Consider the following 22,798-nt stretch of genomic DNA (forward strand, 5'->3'; position numbering starts at 1 on the left):
GCTGGGGGGCGCGGGTCAGGGCAAGGGGTCGCTGGGGGCGGGCCTTACTGCGGTTTAGTTGTTTCACTGTGCCCTCGACACCTGCGGGAGGCCACGTCCCCGGGATGAGCTGGGGGTCCACCCAGGGCCGCGCCCCTCTCCCTGGTCCTCGCAGGCCGAGGCCCGGCACGCTTCAGGCCTGGCAGCGAGCAGGGCCGGCGGGCCCAGCATCCCCTCGCCCGACTGGACAGGTGCCCCGACAGTGTTTGCAAAGCCTGATGCCAACACCTTCCGGCCGCCGCGGCACTGTCACCTCCCGAAGAGGTGCATTTTCAACATTCCATACAAACCTCAGGGCAAAGAGGGTTCTTTTATTGAACTTGGCTTTGACGAGTGCTGACAAACCCTGCGGACACTAACGCAAACTGGCGGGCTGTAGACAGACAGCCCTTGCTGGCAGTCAGGCGAACCCCGAGAAAACACAAAAACCAAAGGAGGGGCTCAGTTTCACTTTCTTTCAGCACTGACGGCGGCTTCACATTCTCCTTTGTGCTTTCAATTTAGTGAAAGTTAGAGAGGGCGATATGTTGTAAAGTGTGATACCAAATCCTAAAAAATACTCTAAGATCGTCAGCTTTGCATTACTTCCTTTTCTGGACTGCCAAGTCCCCTTGGCAATTTTACTTAAGAAAATAACATGCACCACGTAGAAAACTGGTATTCTAAATACATTTATGTGACATATTCTTGTGTGTATACATATGTAATGCGAATTTTTAAAAAATCGTTTTTCCTCTTTTGTAGCCAAAATTTAGGCATTAAAAATAAGCCACAGTAAAGCTACTGAAGTTATCCCTGAAACTGAGGAGGTCAGGGCAGATTCCGACGGACAGACGGAATCCCAGACTCAGTCACTTCTGGACCCAAGTCCACAGGCAGGAGGCGCATTTACAGGCCATCCCCCAGTGCCTCAGGAGAGACGGCAGACACACCTGTGCGCCCGAGACGAGCCCCTGCACGCGCCTGCAGGACAGATGTGCCATTTTGCCCTAGACCATCTCGCTATCTTAACGTCATTGGCTTACATGGCCTGTTTGACTATAAGACCCATCTTTAAAGCTGAAATAAAAGTTATTAGAAAAGTATTTTGACCAAGGATAATAAAACTTTTTTTAAACAAAAGTTTAAAAACATATTTGACCACTCATACGATCATTTTGGTTTTGAATGATTTTTAAGTGTGACACAAACTCGAGCACACTGAAACCATGGCACGACAAAGCTGTCTCGCTCGTGACTTGTCATTATGAGGACCAGCTAACGGCATGTTCTTTTGCCCCATGGCTTGTGATAAAACTGTTACGGAGTGGGAAGGAAGAGGCTCCTCTTCCCCGTCACCAGGGCCTTCCCCAGAGGTTGGGCCCACCTGACCCCCACCCTGCCGGGTGATTAAGGGAACCAGTCAGCCCCACCCGGCCCTGCAGTCCCAGGGGACCTCCCTTTCGCGAAGCCAGAGTCCGCCCGCCAAGGCAGCTGGGGAGCAGAACGGGGCCTGGCCCTAGTTTTGGTGAGAATCTGGGGCTCCTGCACAGTCGGGGGGCTTTCACTCCCAGGAGGCCCGCAATCCCTGAGCAAAGAGGGGGTGGGGGAGCAGGGGGCACCCCTGAGGCAAAAGGCACGCCCCTCCTTTAGGTCTGCAGTCTGTCATACTGTGAACTCAAGAGCAAGCTGGCCCGGTGCCCTTCCTGAGCTGTGTCTCATCCCTCACCGAGGCTCGGGGGGCAGATGTGGCTCCCCAGATGAGGTCCGTGGTCAGATGAGGTGGCACTGCACAAACTTGCACTTGTTTCTCTAACTGAAGTCTGTGTGCCTTCCACCCCCGATTTTTAAACTAGAATTAGAACTTTATAAAATCTGTAAGTGCAAGCTTCGGTGTTTCAGACATTAGGTAACTATGAACAAATAAATAGGCCCAAACATTCTTAGAGGCCGCTGCCTGCTGCCTGCTGCCTGCTGCCTTCAAGCAGGTCTCCAGCTGCCGCGGCCACATGTCCAGGGACGGGCAGCTAATCTAAGACGGGAGGGCTGCTTTGGCAGACGCGGGTCGTTTATTTAGACCCCTGGCTCAAACACATATAAAGAGCAGCCACAGCACGATGACGTAGGTGGAGGAGTCGGCGGGCTGCGGTCCTGTGAGAACCAGGGTGCTGCTGCCCGTGCCAGCAGCTGAGAGGTAGGAACACAGGGAAGGACACGGCCCCGGGCTCTGCTCACCCGAGCTGAGCACTTGTAGAGAGGATGGCACTGCTGGTTTGCTGGCAAGTGTCCCCTGATCGTGAAGTGCCCAGTAGCCACCACATGTGGGGCGAAGCCCTGCCTGCTCTAAAGAACAAAGACCATCAGACAACAGCGCACCAGAGACCAGCCTGGCACGGCGCGCGCGGGACCGAGGGCCTGGACGCGGGCGGCTGACGGAGCCCAACTGCAGGCCCCCGCCCCACGACGGCACGGACTGCGACTTGTGGCCAGTGTGCCAGCGTGGACTCCCGGAGAGCTCAGGCACCGACGATGTGTGGAGCAAAGGCCTGCACCGTGGTGTCTGCCGCCCCTGCTGGGGGGCGCGAGCGGTGGCGGCGCTGCGGCTCACACGGACCCTCGGAGGTGCCATCTGAGGATTTATAAAACCGTAAAAAGGCCCCACCTGTTAAAAGTTATAATTTATAGAACATTCTGTACAAAAGCAGTCTTTAAAAAGCGACTCTAGCGGCCCTCTTGGCGCAGTGGGCAGTGCGTCAGCCTCACACGGGGACTCTGTGCGGCCTAGAAGAAGTCCATGGCCGTCGGCCTTCTCCTTGGTGCGGTGGTCAGTGGCTTCTTGGTCCCCAGGAGCGTGCTGATGGGGGAGCTCGTGGGGGTCTTCAGCACTCCGTGGAGGGGCTTCTGCTCAGGGTTGAAGGCCACTCGGGAGGGGCCTGTGGGACTGACCAGGATGCTCTTGTCCGTCTTTTTGAATTCTGCCCGGTGAAAGCAAGGCCACACGTTAGCCATCTCTGTCCCGTCCGCCCGCCCAGTGTTCCGCCTCCGTGCTGTCTCCAGCCCAGGTCCCGACACAAGGCAGGGCAGGTTTTCTGAGCAAAAGGAGGTCACTAGCGAGGCTGCTTCCCACGCATGAACTTGCTCTTCCAAGGACAATGCCTGAGGGCCACCGAACAGATGCGGGGAGCGCCAGGTGGGGCGGGGAGCGCCAGGTGGGGCGGGGGTGTTTGTGGGACACGCACAGGGAGTGATACCGGGGCGTACAGAGCGGCAGGGGAGCCCTTCCTTCGGGGAGTTGGGCCCTTAGTGCTCCCGACCTAAGGACACAGCCTTGGGGTGAGCAGGCCCCTGGCCTGACAACCCCTCCCCTACACACACATGCACTCAAGAGTAACTTGTCCCTCAAGAGTCAGGTCTTAAACTCATTTCGTACTTTTAAAAACATTAGTTTCCTCTGGGAAGACAACACGAGTGAATCGAACCAATGTCAGCCATCCCTCCTCCTGGGCCGGGTGGTTCCGTATTCAGACAGAGGTGGCCACAGCCGACAGCCTGTGACACAGCTCAGGCCAAGGTGGCCGGAGTACTCCAGGCAGGCGGCAGCGGGAAGGGGCCTTTCACATCGCCTTCCACAGGATCTCGTTCCAGAGTCCCCCCTGTCCCCCGCAGGTCCCCTGGCCACCCCGTCAGCTCAGCCAGGGCTGACTCCGCCCCCGGCCGTCAGCGCCCGTTCCCCAGGAGTGGCCTGCAGCCGCAAAGCCCACACCCACCTGCAGTCATGTTTCTGCTTAACCCGAAGGTGACCTTCTTGGAGCTGGGCGGCGTTTTGCTGACCTGCAGGAGAAAGCCAGCTGTGAGAGGAGCACGCAGCGGTGGCCGAGGCAGCCTGACCCCCGCGGGCCTGCGGCATGTTTGCCGGAGTGAGTGACAGCCTCGCGTGGCGGGCAGCGCCAGCACCGCTCCACAGGCCCTGCCTCCCAAAAAGAAGGCAGAGCAAACTCGAGCAAACTCGCCACAGCTGAACCCCCGAGTCAGAGGACAGGGCGCACTGCTGACCGCCCGTAAGGACTCCGGGTCCCTCTGCCCTGGGGCTCTGAAGCTCTGAGACTGGAGTTCGGTGCACATTCTGTGCACCGGGACTCCAAACCGATTTGAATATTTAACGATTCCTCAAAATTAACGACGTTGGCTCCTATCTGAAGTCTTCTAGAAGCTGACCCATTCTGCATTTGAAGCACTTTCTCAAAGTCCTTCTCAGAACCCCACATTTCCGTATAAACTGTGACTCCACCTGACACTGTTTTTGCTTTAGCAACACTGACACGTCACGAGGGGAACCTGGCTGCACAAGGCCAGTCATTCAGCAAATGTCCCCGAACAGCTCACGTGTAAATGTCACGAGGGGAACCTGGCTGCACAAGGCCATTCAGCAAATGTCCCCGAACAGCTCACGTGTAAAGATGAGCACAGGCAGTGGTCACTGCTGGTCGAGGGGACTTGAACAGCACCTAACTCTCAAAATGTCCACCCACCTGTGGGTCTCCCCAGCAGGGCCAGCCCAGGCACCTGTCCCCCAGCTCCACCAGACCTCCTCCACCAGGGCACAAACCCAGACGAGCTGCCCCGCGTGCGCGGTCTGCACCTCGTCCCACCTTCTGGCGGCATGTGGCACAGCTGACGGCCCTTTCCGTGGTGACAGCGTCCACTCCTACGCCCCAGGCACCCACCGTGGCTGCCCCTCCTCTCCCTCCGGGTCCTGATTTACAGGCGCAGGTCTCCCCACGTCTTCCCCATCTCCCCACTCCCACGAATTCCACGATGCGGCAGCCGGTCCGCGGACGCGGGGCATGCGTCCTCACCATACCTGAAGCCCCCCGAGAGATCCCTTGGGGCACTCCCGGCCCCCCGCACAGCCAGCCTGCGCCGCAGATGGGGCTCGCCCGGCAGGAACGCGCGTGCGCACCTGTGCGGCGGGGCTCCCGGCCGGGGTGGCGGCGCTGCTCTTGGCTTTTCTGAAGAAGACAGGCTTTGGTAAGAAGGGGGTGTCGAACTTCACGAAGTCGTCCTCCGCCCTCAGCTTCTTCTTCAAAGGGCTGAGCGCCCCGGGGCTCCCCTGTGTGAGGGGCAACAAGGGGCGGGTCACACACAGAGCCACCTGGGCCACACCCATACACAGGAAGCTGCAGCAGGACAGGGTCGCGGTGTCCCAGACGAGACCCAACAGAGCCCGACCTTGGTGCAAAGCAGCGCTGCTCCCCCAGGCGCAGCCCCCAGGGCAGGGGTCTCCGAGGGTTTCAGAACCGTTTCTCTGCCTTCAAACTCAGGTCCTGTGCCCTATAGAGCCCTTATGAGTCGTTCAGTGCTGAACAGAGACACATTCTGAGAAATGCATGGTGAGGCGATTCTGTCCTGCACACAGGTTAGAGGCACCGTGCCTGCGGGGAGCCCACTGCACACCTGGGCTGTGGGGACCGCCTCCTGCTCCCCGCCCAGCAGCCTGTGCCCACCCTACTGTACCCGGCACTGTCCCCAGCTGTAACAATGGAGAGGACCTGTGTATCTACGTGTCTAGATGTGTTCTTCCTTCAATAAATTCACTTATTGTTACTTTATAAACTTGAAAAAATTTAACTTTTTGACTCCTGTAATGACACTTAGCTTAAAATACAGACAGGTATAGCTCAACAAAAAATATTCTCTTGGCTTATGTCCTGATTCTGTGTTTTTCTCTAAGGCTTTTTGTTGAAATGTCAAACACGCACGCACACACACACACTCTCTAGCTCAGGCCTCCTCAGGGTCAGGGTCACGGGGCCACTGCCTTCCACCTCCACACCTCGTCCGACGGGAACCTCTTCAGGGGCCGTACTCGCAGGGAGCTGCCATCTGTGACAATGCCACCTCCTGGAACCCCTCCTCCTGAAAGGCCCGCCTGAGGCTGTTAAGGAGCTGTCACTAGGGGACAGAGATCTTTCAGCGCCATTTAATCGGGGTGGTGGGTGTTGACTGGGACACTGCTCTGCGTGCGTGGCTGTGTTAGACATTAACTCCTCTCATTTCTGACTAAAGACACCGCTGGTTATCCACGGTGTGGCATCAAACATCGGGTGTGACATCCTGGTTAGCTTCTGGAGCCCACTTCAGGCAGATAAAGAATGTTCGCTGGGTGTTTTAAAAGGACCACCACCCACAGCGAAGACCCAGCTCTGGTACTGGGACCCTGGGGTCTGAGAAACCCAGTGTGGTTGACGTCACAGTGGCGGTTTTGGCCAGTTCTCGGGGACCCTGGCTTGAAGTCTGATGCCTTCCCTGAGCAGAGGCCACGAGGGGCAGAGCCAGGAGCCCCCTTCTGCACGCCCTCCCACCCCCGCTGGCAGGTGCTCAAAACACACAGCTCCTTCAGGAGGAAAAGCCCCCTTGACTCTGTGACTCACTGAGCAACTGTTCCAACCTCTCTGAGAGGCTGCAGGAGGCTGAGAACGAAGACACAACAGGAATTCTCTGATATTCTTAGCGAAGAAAGAGCATCAAATGGCCAGTGCGTGAAGGGCAGAGGCTGCGAGCCAAGGGAAGGTGCCACAGGAGCCACAGCTCATCAGGAAAATGTCTGGAGTTAGAGCGGCCTCCCTGAATCCCAGGGGAGTGACCTGTTTCCCCAGCTAGGACTTTTACTGACCAGAAGCTAGCTACCTAGCCGCTCGGATGAGCTGTCAGAGGCCCAGAGCGGCGCCTGCCCAGGCCCATGAGCTGCCGTGAAGACGGGTCAGTGTCGCCACTGTGAAGCAGCACACGTGAACACACATGCTGGACGGGGTCCACAAGCCTGTCGCGCAGGGCCAGGGTGGACGTGCTTTTGGCTTGGAGGGCCACAAGGTCTCTGTCACACCCATCGTCTCTGCCCCTGATGGAAGCGGCCCAGGCGGTGTGCACAGAGCAGGTGGGGCCGGGCACCGGTGGAACATCTGCCAACCCGTGGTGACGAGGGGTGCCTACGCACTGCGCCCCCGGGGTGGGGGTCTGAAAAGCAGGTGCAGAGCCTGCTTCTCGTTCACATCTGGCTCTAGAGAGCCAAGTGGAAGAAAAGAGAATTTGGGGCCCAGGATTGGCTGTGACTCGAAGGAAAACAAGACCAGCATCCAAAGGACATTTGTTTGCCGTTTGAACCGCGGGGCAGCGTGACTGGCCTGGCATGGAGGGACAGCTCTCGCAGCCCGATGTGGTCATTCCGGAGCCTCAGCGTGAGCAGCCTGCTCGGGGGAGGGAAGGTGGCTGATGGTTTTGGCCACCGAGACGGGTCACCTGTCTGTTTCCTTATTGGTAAAGGGTGTTAGGAACTGTGAGTGCTCCTCTGGCCTGTCCCCTGTCCCCCCACCCGGTCAACTTACCAGAGCCTGGACGAGTGTGAGTTCGGATTCTAACACTCGGCTCCGTTCTACCAAGTTCAAGTTGAGCATTTCTTTCATTTTCTTTCTCTTCTTGAAGATGGCAGCTTTCTGAGTGGACGGGTCGTGCAGCTCAAGGCTGCCGGCCCCCGCCTTCTTCTTCTTCAGTCTCCCGCTCTGGGGCAGGGGGTTCGGGCAGGCCTCGCCGTCTGCTGGGCTCGCTGGAGGGCCCTCCTGCTGGGGCGGGGGCCAGGCTGGTGTGGGTGGGCCGCCGCCATTGACCAGGGGAGCCCCAAGTTTCCGCTTCCGCTTCAGGGCTGGGGCTCCACCGGCCGGAGGAGCTTGGGGGGCAGGCGCCTGAGTGTGACCACTGTCGGGGCCGCCTTGGGACGAGTCCTCCAGAGGTGACGCTGCTGACTCCGCACTCTCTCCCTGGCCCCTTGGGCTCCTCTTCCGGGGCCGTTTCCTCCTACTGTGCGTGGGGGGGTGCCCCCAGCGGCTCAGCTCCTGGGGGCAGGGCGCGGCCGCCCCCAGCACCACCGCACCCGGCTTCTGGGCCCTTCCCGAACCTGCGTCTGGCTCGCTGCCCCCGTTCTGTTCTGGCGGCACGGCTCTGACCCCTGACCCGAAGCGCTCAGGCGGGAGGGGGCTCTTCTTCTTTCTCCTTCTCCTCTTCTGAACGCGGCCCTCGCGTTCTGCTTCCTCAGCAGGAGACACCTTGTTTCCTACGACGACACGCAAACCAGTCAACAGGCGTGCCAGCGCCACGCGGACAGCAGGTCCCGCAGGGGATCCGGGCTCCATGAATGGCTGGGACGCCTCGCCCGCGCTCACCACCGGCGGCGGTGGTCCCCCTGGACGCCGCCGAGCCCCGCCGGCTCTCACTTGGTCCCATTTTTCCCCTTTCCCAACTGTAATTAGAAACCTTCCTAAAGGCTCTTTCGACATAAATGCATCTGAAATATGCATTTCACGCCCAAAGCGAAACCCCCAGAGCCAGGTGGTCATCTAACAAATGCTCCACGGGGCCGTGTTCCAGCATCTCTACATCCTCGCCCGCGTGCTCAAAGATGCCTCCGGGGCAAATAAATGCCTTCTGCTTAGGGAACACAGGTGCCGCAGAAAACCCAACACTTGGAACCACCCTTACTTTCAGCTATGAAAAGCGAGAGCTGCTGCTCGGTAGTGACCCATCAGACGCTGGCTCAGGTCCTCACGACGGCTCTGCTTGTATCTCACCTTTCTGTCTCTCCACGTTGGTTTTCTCTAGAAGTTTATTTCCTTTCTTCTTATGCCTTCCTTGACTGAGGGTCTGGCAGTCTTCATCAGTGGAAATGTCCTCAGCAAATCTGAGTTGAGGTATACTGCCTGCTGGAGATCAAAGCCACATGAAGTCAGCTCTCTGAGACCCTCACAACTGTCCCCAGGGGCCTCGTATCAATTTCGGACTCATCACTGCTCCTCGTTACTTCTCCAACCCGAACCTCAAAGCTGCTGACACAGGAATATTACACTTAACACAACTTTGTGGTATGCTCGCAAGCCAAGGGACTATCTTGGGTGACATCGTCTCTGGCTCAACCTCAGGGGCTTGGCCATGCCATCTCCACCTGCCAACCAACCAGGTCCGAACACCCTGGTTCCAAGCACCCCAGGGGCCCAGGGTCGGGGGGCAGTGGGCCTGTCAATTTGCTCAAATGTAACCAAGTTCACGGACAGCAGCTTTTTCTTGGGGATGAGTGATCATAACTGCAAGTAAAAGGGACCTGAGAGACCAATTGTTCTTCATAAAGGGTCAGTCTGGAACCTTCTAGACCAATAGAAACACTTCTTGTTAAAACGATAGCCCCTCCTCGCTCCCTGGGGCTGCCCTGGCCCTGGCAGAGAGGACAGCCGTGTATGTGGCTCAGTGTGGGTCCCAGGGGAGGGAGGGCTAGGGAAGGCCCCACGCTGGCTCCTCCCGGGGCCTCTCATCAGCTGGGCAGCAAGCGGTGTGACTGATGACTTGCAGAGGCGAAGGCTGCTCTTGCTTGCATTTTCGATCGTCTTCCCACCGTGCTTTGGAATAGGTGCTACCAATGCCCTCGGTGGGGTCCTAGTCAGGGAGAACATCATCGATTCTAACCCTGACTTTCCTCACCTTCAGACAGATCTTGGAATCTGAAAAAGAAAACAGAAGTCTATAGAGAGGCCCCGCCTGTCTCCTAGAACCACCGTGCGAAACTTTCAGAACGTGGTATTTGTTAATTCCCTGGCTTTTCCTTCTAAAAGGAGAGGCTGAAGAGGTGGTGTGACGTGTGACGCAAAGGCCAAAGACGAAGGGCAGAGTCGCCCTCAGTGTCCCCGTGTCCTCCAGGACATGCTGATCTAAGGAGCCTGTCGACAAAGCCGGAGAAGCCCTGTTTCCCTCCTGTCTCCGTTTCTCGGGGACACGGTGCTCCGTCTACCTGCCAGGTGGGCGGGCGCCAGCGCCGCTCTGCTCTACGCGGTCTGGTGCACCGGGACGTGAGGGAAGTGTGGGAGGTGTGCGGACTCGGGGGCAGAGCCCTGGGGGAGCGGACAGGGGTCTGAGCCCAGCTCCGTGTCGGGCAGCTGCGACCTGGGGCGAGCCAGTGACCTTCTCTGTGCCCGAGTTAACCCATGTGTCCAAAGGGGAAATTACAGAAGCATCTTAAGTCCTCTGGACTAAGGGGCTTTTCTTAACATGAAATAATTTACGTAAAGTGCCCAGAACAGCGTCCGCTCAAGGCGGTGGGATGAAAGTCAGCTGCTGCATACTGCCAATCACAACGGGCCACAGGGCTCTGCGGTGGCTTATGGGTCCAGGCCTAACGTCACCGACTACAGAGTCTCCATGCCAGGAGGTGGGGGACAGACAAATGGCTATACCCCCACCCGTCTCCAGTGTGCCGACAGGACAGCTCGGCAGTACGTTTACACTGCAATTCCTTCATCTAATAATTTTAGATGTCACCAACAAACTGTCTACATCGTTATCAAACAGCTAAGTATGGGCGTGGCTGCATCTGACGACTGGAACCTGAGGGGCTGGCAAGCAGCTGTCATCATTAAACACTTCAGTTTACACGTGTATACTGCATTGCTATAAATGGAACCATTAAAGGACCAAAAAAAGGTAATGAACATGGTGATAGCTCATCCTACACCGCGAGATGAATGACAGGGCTGGACCTGAACGTGAATGAGAATCAAGTGACAGCCTCTCGCCTGATCACTTACTTTTTGATTAGTTTGGAGAGACGTTTCTTGTTGAAGGGAGGGATGTTTCTTCTGTTGGTTATCTCCAGGAGTCGGTCAGCAACGGCCTTATAGTCAAACTACGTGAGAAAAAAAATGAACGTCAACCTGTGGCAGTCACCACCTGACTCGGAAATGCATGTCCGCCGGTGACAGCAGCCCGCGGTCTGGGCCGCTGGCGGCACTCCGCAGAGGACCGTCTGCGCGGCACGTGCTAAGACTTAGCAACCAAAGGCTTAAGCAAGATCTTTGAAAAACCCATCCCGTTTTTTTTCCTAGAAGTGAGTTGTAATTCCTCTTCCTTAAAAAAAAAAAAGGGGGGTAAAATATACCATCTAAAATTTACTGGGGGGTGCTCCTTTGTAAATTTAATCCAGTTGTCCAACCTGCATCTGGTAACAGCAAACTGCCCTCACTTGAAAAGTATCGCTGAGCTGGCTTTGCTGTACGGTGTAGAACAGGTCTTAGCAATTCAAGCCGAAGTGAAGACTGACATCTTTTAAAGTTCCATCATATTTAAATGCCTTTGTCTCCAATAAGCTCCTTAGGAAGGTGACGTTGGAGACAGAAGGGATTAGCACTGACCCTAATTCCCAACCAGTCAGGCTGCTCCACAGTAAACCTGTATTCTATGAAAAGCAATGACTGTCACCAACCTGGAGAAGCGGCCCAGCATCTTCCAAGCTTCCGCCGCCGTCTCTCTCGCCCTCATCACCGATTCCGTCTTTTTTGGAGTGACATTTGCCCAGTGCTATCGAAACACATCGAAAGACAAATTCTTCAATTACACGGCAACAACTAGTTCCAAAGGAGCTGCCGTCTAAGTAGGTGTCTCTCAGTGGAAAAGAAAATTTCTTTAAAGAGAAAAACCCTGCAGACATATTTGTAATTTCCCGAAGATATTTTGATGGTTTTTCGGCCCCTGGAAGTGAAAAAAAAATCTGGGAGCAATCGCACATTCTGCCTTTCAATGCTACCAGAAAGCCCCCAGCACCATGTGGCACACGCGGTCGGCGGAGGACGGAGCGCTCCCGGCGGGGGCTCGGCAGCGGGACAGGCACCGTGCGGCTCTGCCCCTCCTTGCAGACCGGGTGGGGCCGCGGTAAAAGCGGTCGGTGGTGCACTAACTTCCTGCGGTGGCCCCAGGAAACACGCGTTAAAGTTAAGGCAACGGGGATCACTCCGTAAACTACTTAAATGTCTAACCAGGGCACCGGATGCTGGAAACTAATAGTAACAAAATAAAACTGAATGTAACTCTTAATACTCAAAAACAATTCAAAGAGCACTAAAGCCCATGGAAAAGCAGATAAAAATTACTAACGAAAACTCACAACTTCAATCTCATACTGTCTCTGGAATCCTGCGGGCTCACGAGCGGCACGGCCTCGGGGCACAGCCAGAGAAGGCAGAGCAGGACTCGTCTGGCAAAGGGCACTGGGAGGGAACTCTGGAAGTCCCCAACAGCGAGACATCTCCGGTTTAGACAGAAACGTGGCCAGGAGCGGGGATCCAGAGACAAATGCCACAACCACACAAAATTTGCTCAGGGTTTTTAGTTAACCCAGTTCCTATGCGGAATTTCAAATTAAAATGTTTCTTCTTCTCTTTTTACTGATTAAAAAATAACGTGTGCTCAATGTAGACAATTGAGAAAACCAGACGAGAGAACAAAGGAAACAGAAGCAGAAATCACCCAGGATCACGCCCCGCGAGGGGGGCTGTGAACGTGACTCAAGTCCTTCCAGAGTGTTCAAGGCGACATGAGTGCTAACACCGACCAGGAGCCTCCTGTGCCGAGTTCTGTGTCCTGCTTTAAAAACCACTGCATTTCCCCCGGTCATTAGCTTTTGAAAACTTTCCTTTTCACTGGCTACGTAACATTCAAAACTGTGGGGACACCGACCATTTTACCTCCCGCTGGGCACTGAGATGCCACTGTCAGCTTTGATGGGCCTGCGACTCTAAGTGCACGCGGTCCAGCAAATGCATGCAGGTGAAGCGGTGCGGAGAGCAGACAGCCCACGGTGGGCACTTACACGCCTGGAGAGAGAGGGCCCTGAGGGCTCTCCGAGATCAGAAAGGCAAGTGTCCATCAGCCTCATGTCCAGGACCCGCCACGGACCTGAGTCCACGTCAAGACGTTTGGACACATCCAAAGAGCAAACACACCAAAGACGACAAAACCCAAAGAAATGGCAATGACCAGAAAGGCCTCGGCGAACGTCCCGCCGCCCAGGGAGGCAGACTAGCGGGTGGGGAGCACGCCGAGACCTCGGCGCATCCCCCGGGGCCCCGGACAGACAGCGCTTTGAATCCACGTCTGGTCCGTCCTCAGGTGGCGTCCACGGCAAAGCCACCTCTGCCAAAGTCTAGGTTAGGGTCAGTGAGACCCGAGCAAACATGTTGGAAAGCATTTTGGAATGTGGGATGAGGACTTCACCTAAAAAGAGAAAGACTAGTCAAGGGAATCCTCGTACCTGTCTTCTTTTTACTGAATGGTGTTTTCCATGTCACTTCCCTTTCAGATGTCCCTTCTTCAAAAAGGTTGCTGTCCGCCACCAGAGCTTCCTGTTCCTCCACTGTCTCTTCAGGTACGAAGGGAGACTGATCTACGATGACTTCGAAAACGGCCTTCGCTATGGTCTGCACCAGGGTGTGGCTGGGGGGGGCGGTACAGCAGAGAGGGTGGGATCAGACTGGCAGTCTGGACCTCAGCCCTGACGGCGCAGCAGAGTGATAAGGGGACAGTCACCGCACCTGCAGCGTCAGCCGCCTAGCGCCCGGTGGGGCCGATCAACGGGGCAGCAGCACCTGCACCCCCAACCACACCTCCATGCCAATCATCGGGAGCTGCCGGGAGCCAGCCAAGGCTCTGTGATGGAAGCAGTGGGACCGACAGCAGATGGGACTCTGGGTCAAACCGCGAAGCCGGAAGGGCCCAGCTGCGACGCTGATCTCCCAGTGTTCTGCCAACGGGAAGAAGCACGCGGCCGCTCCCGGCGCCGGACGGCCAGCTAGGCCTCTCGCTCCACCACGCTGCCAGCACGAAGCCACCCCAGGGCCCCCCGGCAGGTGCCAAATGAAGCAGTGCAGATATATGAATCACTTACTCTTTAGTCTTGGCAACAATTTTGCAGAATGGATCGATAAACTTGAGATTCTGGTCTGCCAGAAGCTATAATTCAGAAATAAAACAGGAAAGAAAATAAATAAATAAGGGAAAAGAAAGGCTTTTTCCTTCGTGAGGCGTCCTTGAGAAATATCTGCTTTTCTCACACGGGTCGAGTCAGGCTGAAGACACTGGTCTCACAGTGCCCAGGGTGCTCTGCATGGACCGCCGGGCGTGGCGACAGACCACGCTGTCCTCCAGCTCCTGGGCACCTAATGCAGGGACCGGAGACCCCACCCGCTCCCACCAGCGCTGCTGTACACGCCCACCAGACACTGAGAGGAAGGAATTGTTTTGTTAATATAACGTTTATACTTTCTTTTAGTTAAAAAAACACGTTTACCACAGAATACTTGTGAAAGAGAAAAGTAAAATTGATCACGATCTCTGAAATTCAGATGAGCACGTGACGCTGAAGCACAGTCCCCTTGCCAGCCCTGCCTGGTCACACAGGAGTGTGTCCTTACAAGGGCACGCCGTCTCACGATCTCTGAAATTCAGATGAGCACGTGCACACTGAAGCACAGTCCCCTTGCCAGCCCTGCCTAGTCACACAGGAGTGTGTCCTTACAAGGGCACGCCGTGCATGCTTCGGCCACTGCCCCTCCTGCCCCCCGCTTTTCAAAACTCTGTCCTGAGCATTTCCTCAGGTGGCCGAATTCTCTCCTGGACTGTGCAGGTGGCTGTCAATTCTGTTTCATGAGACTTCCTGCACACCCTTAGTGCACGTCCATGCCCATGTCCCATCAGCTGCTTAGGACACAATCTGAAGGAAAAGGACTATGTCAAATGACAGGTTGACCCGATTCATGCTCTACTACGGCTGGTGACACAGTGCCAGCCTCGGCCTCCCGCTCCCAGCGCACAGGCTGTCTGCAGAGCCGCTGAAGCCCTGTCCCCCCCGCCCTGAGTCCCAGCAGCTGGTGGGACGACACATCACTCACCTCTTTCCCGCCCACTTTGGACAGTTCATCCAGATAAACGTCGATGCAGTGGAACTTGACCCCATCGGGAGACCGACTCTCAGGGTGCAGGACCTCCTTCATCAACACGTCGAGGAAGCGCGTGATGCGGCTGAGGAAATGACACGTGTAGGTGCGTGGGCACGGCGCCGACCCTGTCCCTGCGGTGGGGACGTGGCACGTGGTGTGGCCGACCCTGTCCTCCCCTCGGCGGGGGCGTGGCACATGGTGTGCGCTGCAGCACGAGCCGCCGCGGCCGACAGGGAGAGAGGCGACCGCGGGACGCGGTGTGCGCTGCGGCCTGCCACGTGGGTGCAGCTCTCGTGTTCCTCCACTGGGCTTCAGGTCCTCTGGGCGGAGGGACACTCAGCAGAGCGGGAGGCAAGTCGTACGTGTCGACTGACTGCAGGCTTGGAGAGCACACTATCGCACTGCAGGTTTTAAGGCCACCGACCGCCAGTCCAAACAGTACCAACCTTTCTTCCCAGCCGTCCCGCTTCAGAACTTCAAAGCACTGCCTCAGGACCAGACGGATCAGCTAAGGACAGACGACTTGTGTTACAAAGGGAGAGGAGGACTGATCGGCTTAGCAGAACGAGGAGACCAAGGCCACTGGTGTGGCCTGGACCCCAGAGCGAAAAAACATCCGCAGTAATCAGACTTAATTCTAGATCATAAAATGCTAACCCAAGATCCCCACGTGCATCCCCAACGTCTGGAAGAGACAGAGCAAAGGTCTTCGTGCACACGCTCGCAGGCTGTCCGCCGCGCCCCCCCAACGCCAGGACCGCACTGTGCTCCGCGGGCAAGCCTGCCGTGGCTTTCAGATGACCGCCCCCCCTCACCGAGCTGCCCAGGCAAACGGGACGCGGGCGCGGCCTCACCATGCAGTACTTGTCCAGGCGCAGCTGGTCAATGCCCGTCCACTCGCGGTTCATGGTCTGCCAGAAGGTCTGAACGAACAGGTGCTCTGCGGTGAACAAAAGGCTTCTAGCACGTGCTTTCCAGGTGCACGGGCAGGTGCACGGGGCACCACGCCGCCGGAGAGCAACGAAGACGTGCAAACTAGCAGCATTCACTATGCACTCCTAAGAATCCTTCTAAGAAAACATGCTTGATAATTTCATTTACCTTTAAGTAAGAGCATACTCTAGTAACAGGAAGGCTGGCAACATCTTCATGCTCAACTAGAGGGCTCTCGGGAGCATTTTTCTTTATCCACGGCAAAGCCACGTTTCTACTGAAATCTGAGATTTTCTGAGCCACGTCTGCCGGCCCTTCCCACCCGCCTACACCTAACGCTCCGAAGCCAGTAATTCTGATGGACCTTGGATGGCCCACATAGAAGCCCAGCTCTGTTCCATGTCCAGTGTCAACTTGGGTGAGCTATAACAAAACATTCTACTTTTCTTTTCTGAACCACGAAACTAGCACTTTTTTGGTCCAAAAGTCACTTTGGTCTGATATTTTTTGCTTTGCTTCTTCTGTGTGAGTCTTTCTCGACGTATGAAGACCCACACTACATTCCACGTGTGGGACCGTGTGTCGGGCGTCAGCGGGAACCTGGCCCAGTGCAGGGACCACGGATGGGAGTACCTAGGGCGGCTCTGCTCCCAGGAGAGGCGAGCACACCAAACTCACTCTGCTGTCCCTTCCGTCCTCTATGAGTGACCAGATCCTAACTGCCCCAGAGACAGCTTCTCCCCTTGCTCATTCATTCTAGCAAAGAGGGGTCACTTCACAGTTTAACAGCGACGACCTTAAAATGGCTCCAGTCTCAAGGATGAACCTGGCCCCCAGACGACTGCAAACGCCGCATGCACAGCTTCTCTGCGTGTCAGTAATAGAATCTGGAGGTTCTGGGAGGGTTAGTGTCTCTTAAGACATTCTGTGGAAACCTCTGAGACGTCAGATAAGCTACCCCCCAAGACGCCTCCTTCACGCTGTCACAGAGTCAGTGTCTAAGTTCATCCTCGCTTTCCCCCAGGAACGGCCTATCGCCTGACACCTACACACTGGGAGCCCCAGGTTCACGTTAAACTAGCCCACTGGAAGGTGGCACCTTGGGGGAGAGAGAAGGAACAAGGACTGGGTCTCCCAGGCACGTCACCGAGCCTGACGAACAGGGGTCACGACAACCGCAGGACTTACGGGCCTCCGGGGTGTTGACGACATGGATGAGCTGGGAGATGGTGCGCGCGAGCTCCTCCTACACAGACGCGGGGGGGAGAAGCAGTGGGTTACACGCCGCGCCGCGCCGCCCTGCCCCTCTGCGACACCGTCACCTCCACTCAGAAGTGTGCGTGTGAAGATCTGAATTTTACCAAAGGTGAAACCCGCAATTTCTATGGACTCTTGTCCCACTTAATATGCCTCTAAGGTTTGTTTAAGCTGCATATTTAGAAAAGTATCTCTAGTTATCTGTTAAAACCTGCAGAAGAAATAACTTTAAAAATTGTGATGTTATCCTAATCCTCCCAGTAATGCAAACAGATACCGCAGCAGGGGGCTGTCACCGGCAGTGAGACCTGGGGACCCGCATACCCTGGAGCCCGAGCGTGGAAGTGGAAGGCCTTGTCCCCGGCCTGCTCAGGGACAGGCTTCGGTGGCAGGCTCTGTCCTGGGCAAAAGCGCCATGGGAAGGGCACGTCCTGCGCAGATGCGGCAGCTCACTGGCGGGGAGAATCCCCCTGGGGAGTGTGGACGAGGTGCTGTCCCAAGTTCCGGAAGAAGAGGCCCCTCCAGCAGCGCCCGCACTCCCCCGCCAGCCTTCCTCGCCCATTTCAAAGACAGTCCCAGAGTTGAAAGTGTTCCTGTTTATGTTTCTTCCTCTGCCAAAGCTGTTGGTTTTCTCTTCTGAATGTAGTTTAAAAATATTTTGCTCTGCTATCCTACTCAAAATATGTTCGGCGGAGGAAAAGCGATAAGTCAGAGTGAGTTGTGACGTGGCTCGGGGGAGGTGGCAGAGCCGTGCATTAAAACCCGGCCAAGTAAATTCCACCCATGACGTTTATCCATCGGAGGGGTGCAGAGCGTACCCCCTTACTCTGCTTCTACGCATCAGAACAAAGCTTAACGGTGAAGACCATTTTCTGAAATGATCACGGTCACGGGGACCAGAGTGCTCTGTGGACAGGATGGGTCCAGGAGCACATGCACATCCGCGCCGAGGGCATCAGATGGCGGCCGCCTCTTGCCCTACGGAGACCCTGACCCCAGCAAGGTGGCCGCCCAGCCCCGGGTCGCTTGCAGGATCTTACACTAGCGCCACGACACTGTGGAACACAAATGACAGAAAATGAAGCGGAAACTGCAGAAAACCTACCGCGGAACTATGAAAGTGTGACGGGGAGATACAAAGTCTTTACTGTCTGCGCATCCTTCCTTATTTGAAGAGATAGTTAACCCTGACGCTTGGACACTGCACCAAAGCACCTTTCTGTATGACAAGAGGTGAGGCGGAGTCCTTGAAGCAATGCTTTTCAGTTTGGGCACATTAGGGACCGATCAGCATAAAACGAGCAAGTCTCTTTAGCCCATCTATGCCCCAAATCCAGAACATGACAAAAGGAACGGCATGTTACCTGTAGAAGGGGTTCATCCTGCACCCACATGCAATAGAAGAGCCCTTTCCATATTTTTAGAAGTTCTTCTTGGCTGAAACCTCCTGGAGGGCAAAATAGCACATAAACCTTACTTTAGAGTCCTCGTATTTCCTTCTTGAAAGTTTAGAGTTGCCATCTAAGCAGTGAAAATAATACCACATACATTTTCATTCTTTTACCTGCAAACGTCTTTTTTAATCTGAAGCATGCGTTTCCTCCATTACAAAACAAACACGTATAAATCATGCAGTTTTACCAGCTATGGGGCAGGTAGTAGTGGTGGCATGTGCTCATTATCCAAGTAACGTAAGGAAGCAAATGTCATCACAAGAACTAATGGAGTGGTCATTTGTAAAACGAGCTCCCCCCAGTGCATAAACTAGCATCTCGTCCTGCACACCATTTTCATTGGTCTTGCAAAGTAAAATTACAAATCTGACAAAAGATGCAGAATTGGTTTAGGTCCCACACAACTGGCCCTGGGGAAACTGGCAAAGCTTTGGGACAGTTTTGCTAGGGTGACCCTTTTAAGGATCTTACTGTGAGGCCACGCTTGGTTGTACCCTGATCTCCTTCCCTCCCGTCAGTTTTCATTAACTGGGCGATTTTAGTCTTGTTTAAGTGGCACCACCTTGGTTAGCCTTGTTCTGACTCATTATGTAAGCTTTCTACCTCTGCCTGTACCACCTACGACCAGACCACAAGTCACGCAGTCTTCTATTCTCCTGGGTCGACCCCAGGTGTCATGGAATAATTGCTGAGTGACATAAGGAGTGATAAAATCAGGTAAATGTACACTCTTGGAGGCTCCAAGCCTGTGGAGAACAAACAGAACCCTCAAGTCTTAATGCATCTTCCAAACAGTTGTTATTAACATTCACGAGGAGGTACTCGGAAAACTCTTGAAGCACCAACATGAGATGACAGGCTGAATGTTAACAAGTATATATCTGGAATCGATGTGATCTCAAGTACTCCAAAAAGACAATTAAAAAGTAACAAACAGATCCTTTTGATGGACTGAAGTTTATTTAGTGGATTCAGAGTGAGCTTTAGACCTTTACAGGTGCTGATTTCCAAGTTCAAAACTTTTCTTATAGCAACAGTATTATTATAGCGCATTTTGATTCTCGGTGAGAAGTTCTCACTTAAAACCAACATACCAGCAACCGCAGTAAAATTCGTTCATTAATGTGCATTTCCTTTAGAAGCCGGGCAAACAATGGACCAATTGATTTTCTACCCCTTTTATCACAAACAAGTCACATCTGGGGAGCTTCCTCCCGTGAACACAACACGACGACAGTGTGAGCGATAAGTTCCATCAGCGCCGAGCTTGTCATAGGAACCTGCGCTTATATTCATTTACGTTGAGATGAATGACTCGTGGGTCTGCGCAGAGGTTATCAATGGCTGAGAAAACGTTAGGTGAAAAATTACTGAGGAACCCGAAAATGGCTAGATCAGACCCACACCACCCCAACCCCCCGATTCACCTTAGCTGGCAAAGACAAGCGACTGTTCGTCAGATGCCGGATGCAACGTGACAGGGAAAACACAGCATCGCCCGTTAGGTATTTTCACAAGAACAAAAACGCTGACTAACGTAGGGTTTCAGAATGGGTCACCCCAAGATGCGCCTCTGTGGTATGCAGACAATTTTGAGCTAAGGGTGACAGAGACCCTGTGGGTTCGTGAGAAACTTTCCTCTGTCTCTTACAGAATTTAAAGCAGGGGACTTGCTCATAAGACTTATCACCAGAAATAAGCTTTTTCACCTATCTGTAGGACAGAGCAAACTAGTTGTTACCGGACACCTGTTCGTCCTGTCCCACAGTGACCCTCCTCCCCTTTGAAGCCCCAGGTGTCTTGCCTCATCCTTAGCTCAGAAATCTCATTTTAACTTTCTGTCTCTGAACCCCTCTTGTATGTGGGGTTCCCAGATGTGCATATGTAATTAAATTTGTTTATTTATTTGCTAATGCGTCGCATGTCGATTTAATTATTAGACTAACCAGAAGAATCTAGAAGTGTAGAGAGAGTTCTTCCTTCTCCACAATGACCTCATCTCATCAGATCTAACTATTAATACCAGTTTGCAGGAAATATTGGGGTCAGAGGAACATGTCGAATGAGACCATGGGAGGCAGTGAGCAAAACGCCCAAACTGAAACTCACGCCCGTGTGCATGTAACCGTGACGGCACCACGTGTTCTACACGTTCTGCATTGCGGCCTTTCCCGCATGAGAACGGCAGGGTGTGTGGCTTTTCCCCAGTGCACCGCACATGTCGAGCCACCTCTCAGTGATGACTGGCTACGCCTGGGTATCCCTGGGCCTGAAACAGGCAAAGGTTCAAGCCATGCACTTTTCCACACAGTAACCGTGTGACAGTACATCCTGGGCAGTGGGCAGGAAAGAGAGTTGGGCATGAAAGCCTGTCCCCACCGGCTCGCCCTACGAGAGACAACAAAGCACAGTGGAAATGAACACCTGGCTAGGCCTCGGCGCACTCCTAACTAGGCGTGCAGTACTCGAAAACTGTCACTAACTGCCAGCACTGTTCCCTCACGTAGAGCATGTGCAGGGTTTACGGGCAGGGCCAAAATTAAGAGCATGTGTGAAAAGCGCTTTGTAAGAAGAAAACGCTGTTCGATTTGTGGGTATTATTACGATTGTCTCGTGTTCTCTACCAACAGGCTGTGCGAGCGCTTTTCTCTTTTAAAACATCTATTTTCAATATCTGTATAAACATGACTTATTTTCACCCAGGAACTGAGCTGGTAAAAACAAGTTACCAATTTTTGAAACATTGAAAGCCAAACAGATTTTCATTATTTAATTTCTTTCAAAACTCTGCAAACGAAGTACGTATCTGCAGTAGCTTCGTCCCACAATTGCCTCCTGACCTGTCTTTTCTTCTGAGTTCCTACACTTAATACAGCTGTTTCTGACAACAACGTAGACTTATTTCAGAACGAGCGAGGCGAAATGAAAGTGAGACGTGGACACAGGAAATACCAAGAAGCTTTCAAATGAGAAATCCACCTGCTCTCGCCTCGATGAGCACGAGAGCCGTTTCTGGTGGGGTTGAATGTTATATTCAAACCCACACTGGTGTCAGAACAGCCGAGGCTCCTAGTTATTTATAATAACTGTTGGGTCCAGAGACGCCTAAGCCTCTGTTAGTAAGAAAAAACACTTTATTTTCCCCGTTACTGCCAATGAACCTAAGCCCCAACAACTGTAAGATGTACTGTTATTTTATGTGCCACCAAAAGAAAAAAAAATGCAAACGAAACCGTCACGAGGTTCACGTTAAGATATATTCTAATTTTAAGATGTTAAAGTTGCAGAACTGTTAAAACGAGTGGGGATTTTTGTCTGTTTTGGGCACTGCTGTGTCACCGGTGCTGACAACAGTGCACACTGCAGTAGGCACTCCATTCGTGAATGCCCCGTCCACGAATGAATGCATAAGGACGAGTGCGCCTCCTGAGTAGAACCACGGGCGGCGAGCATCCCATGGCAGCGACTTCGCAACATGACAGATAAAGCACCAGGGCAGCACTTAGCCGCCTTCGGCAGGACCAAGATTTCTTATTTGTTTTTGAAACCCCAAAGCTATATATATGTGCCGCTGGTAGACAGTTTTACATACCAAGAAGAGAAAAATTTCAGATTCCCTTTACTATGCCTAAGACAAGACATGAAAAAATTTGAGCCTGTCAATGTGATTCAAATGTCAGGCCAAGTTATTTCCAAACTTGTATTTCTATTTTCATGGAGCACAGTTGTGGCTGAGATCTTGTTCATTATGTCCCATCAGCCCTGTTTCTGACAGTCGCTTTGCACTTACTATCACTCTGCAGTGTGGATACAGTGTTGAACGAGAGATATGAGGCAAGGAACTCTGAGTGTGCCGGGCACTGCCGGGCACCCAGCGGCCTCATGCCCCTGCGCCAGTGTTCCAGGTCCTGGCCCTGCTCACCGACGGGGTCTGGGCCACAGGCTGTCTGGCTGGCTCAGCCCGCAGGTACTGCATCGGTGCTCTCTCCTGCTCTCGCACACAGCCAGGCCTCTGTCTGCCTGGACGCGCTTCCATTGCCAGCTAAGACAGAAGCTCACAGTGCTTTGGGGGAAGAGTGGCATGTTAACAGATAACTAACGAACAATGTAGCCAAGTGTTACAACAGAGACAAACGGGATATCTCAGAATCCTAGAGGGGCTGGGTGAGTCGATAGGGAACGTGACGCTGCACTGAATACTGGCAGTGGATTCAGGGTGGGAGGTTTCTCAGTGTGAACAGAAGCAAAGACAGAGAGGCGAGAGATGGGGTGCTGTATGCCAGGGCCCAAAAATGTCTGCTGCTGATGAAGCACTAAGGAGTCGCGTAGGGGATG

General features: G+C 54.1%; 1 protein-coding gene across 1 annotated transcript in view; it reads right to left on the reverse strand.

Moving 5' to 3' along the window:
- Positions 1 to 330: 330 nt before the first annotated feature.
- RRP1B (ribosomal RNA processing 1B) overlaps positions 331 to 22,798 on the reverse strand; it is a 26,136-nt gene continuing 3,668 nt past the window's right edge. The window contains exons 4-18 of the mRNA XM_025050196.1: positions 18,374 to 18,456; positions 16,941 to 16,998; positions 15,674 to 15,759; positions 15,266 to 15,327; positions 14,772 to 14,901; positions 13,769 to 13,833; positions 13,136 to 13,317; positions 11,312 to 11,406; positions 10,638 to 10,735; positions 9,538 to 9,557; positions 8,637 to 8,765; positions 7,401 to 8,122; positions 4,880 to 5,128; positions 3,786 to 3,849; positions 331 to 2,993 (exon numbers count right to left, since the gene is read on the reverse strand). Of these exons, the coding sequence (XP_024905964.1) occupies positions 2,800 to 2,993; positions 3,786 to 3,849; positions 4,880 to 5,128; positions 7,401 to 8,122; positions 8,637 to 8,765; positions 9,538 to 9,557; positions 10,638 to 10,735; positions 11,312 to 11,406; positions 13,136 to 13,317; positions 13,769 to 13,833; positions 14,772 to 14,901; positions 15,266 to 15,327; positions 15,674 to 15,759; positions 16,941 to 16,998; positions 18,374 to 18,456 (2,237 nt within the window). The 3' untranslated portion in view covers positions 331 to 2,799. The remainder of the gene's footprint in view (positions 2,994 to 3,785; positions 3,850 to 4,879; positions 5,129 to 7,400; positions 8,123 to 8,636; positions 8,766 to 9,537; positions 9,558 to 10,637; positions 10,736 to 11,311; positions 11,407 to 13,135; positions 13,318 to 13,768; positions 13,834 to 14,771; positions 14,902 to 15,265; positions 15,328 to 15,673; positions 15,760 to 16,940; positions 16,999 to 18,373; positions 18,457 to 22,798) is intronic.

Source organism: Pteropus alecto, unplaced genomic scaffold (assembly GCF_000325575.1).
Source record: "Pteropus alecto unplaced genomic scaffold, ASM32557v1 scaffold97, whole genome shotgun sequence".
In the NCBI taxonomy this organism is placed as follows: domain Eukaryota; kingdom Metazoa; phylum Chordata; class Mammalia; order Chiroptera; family Pteropodidae; genus Pteropus; species Pteropus alecto.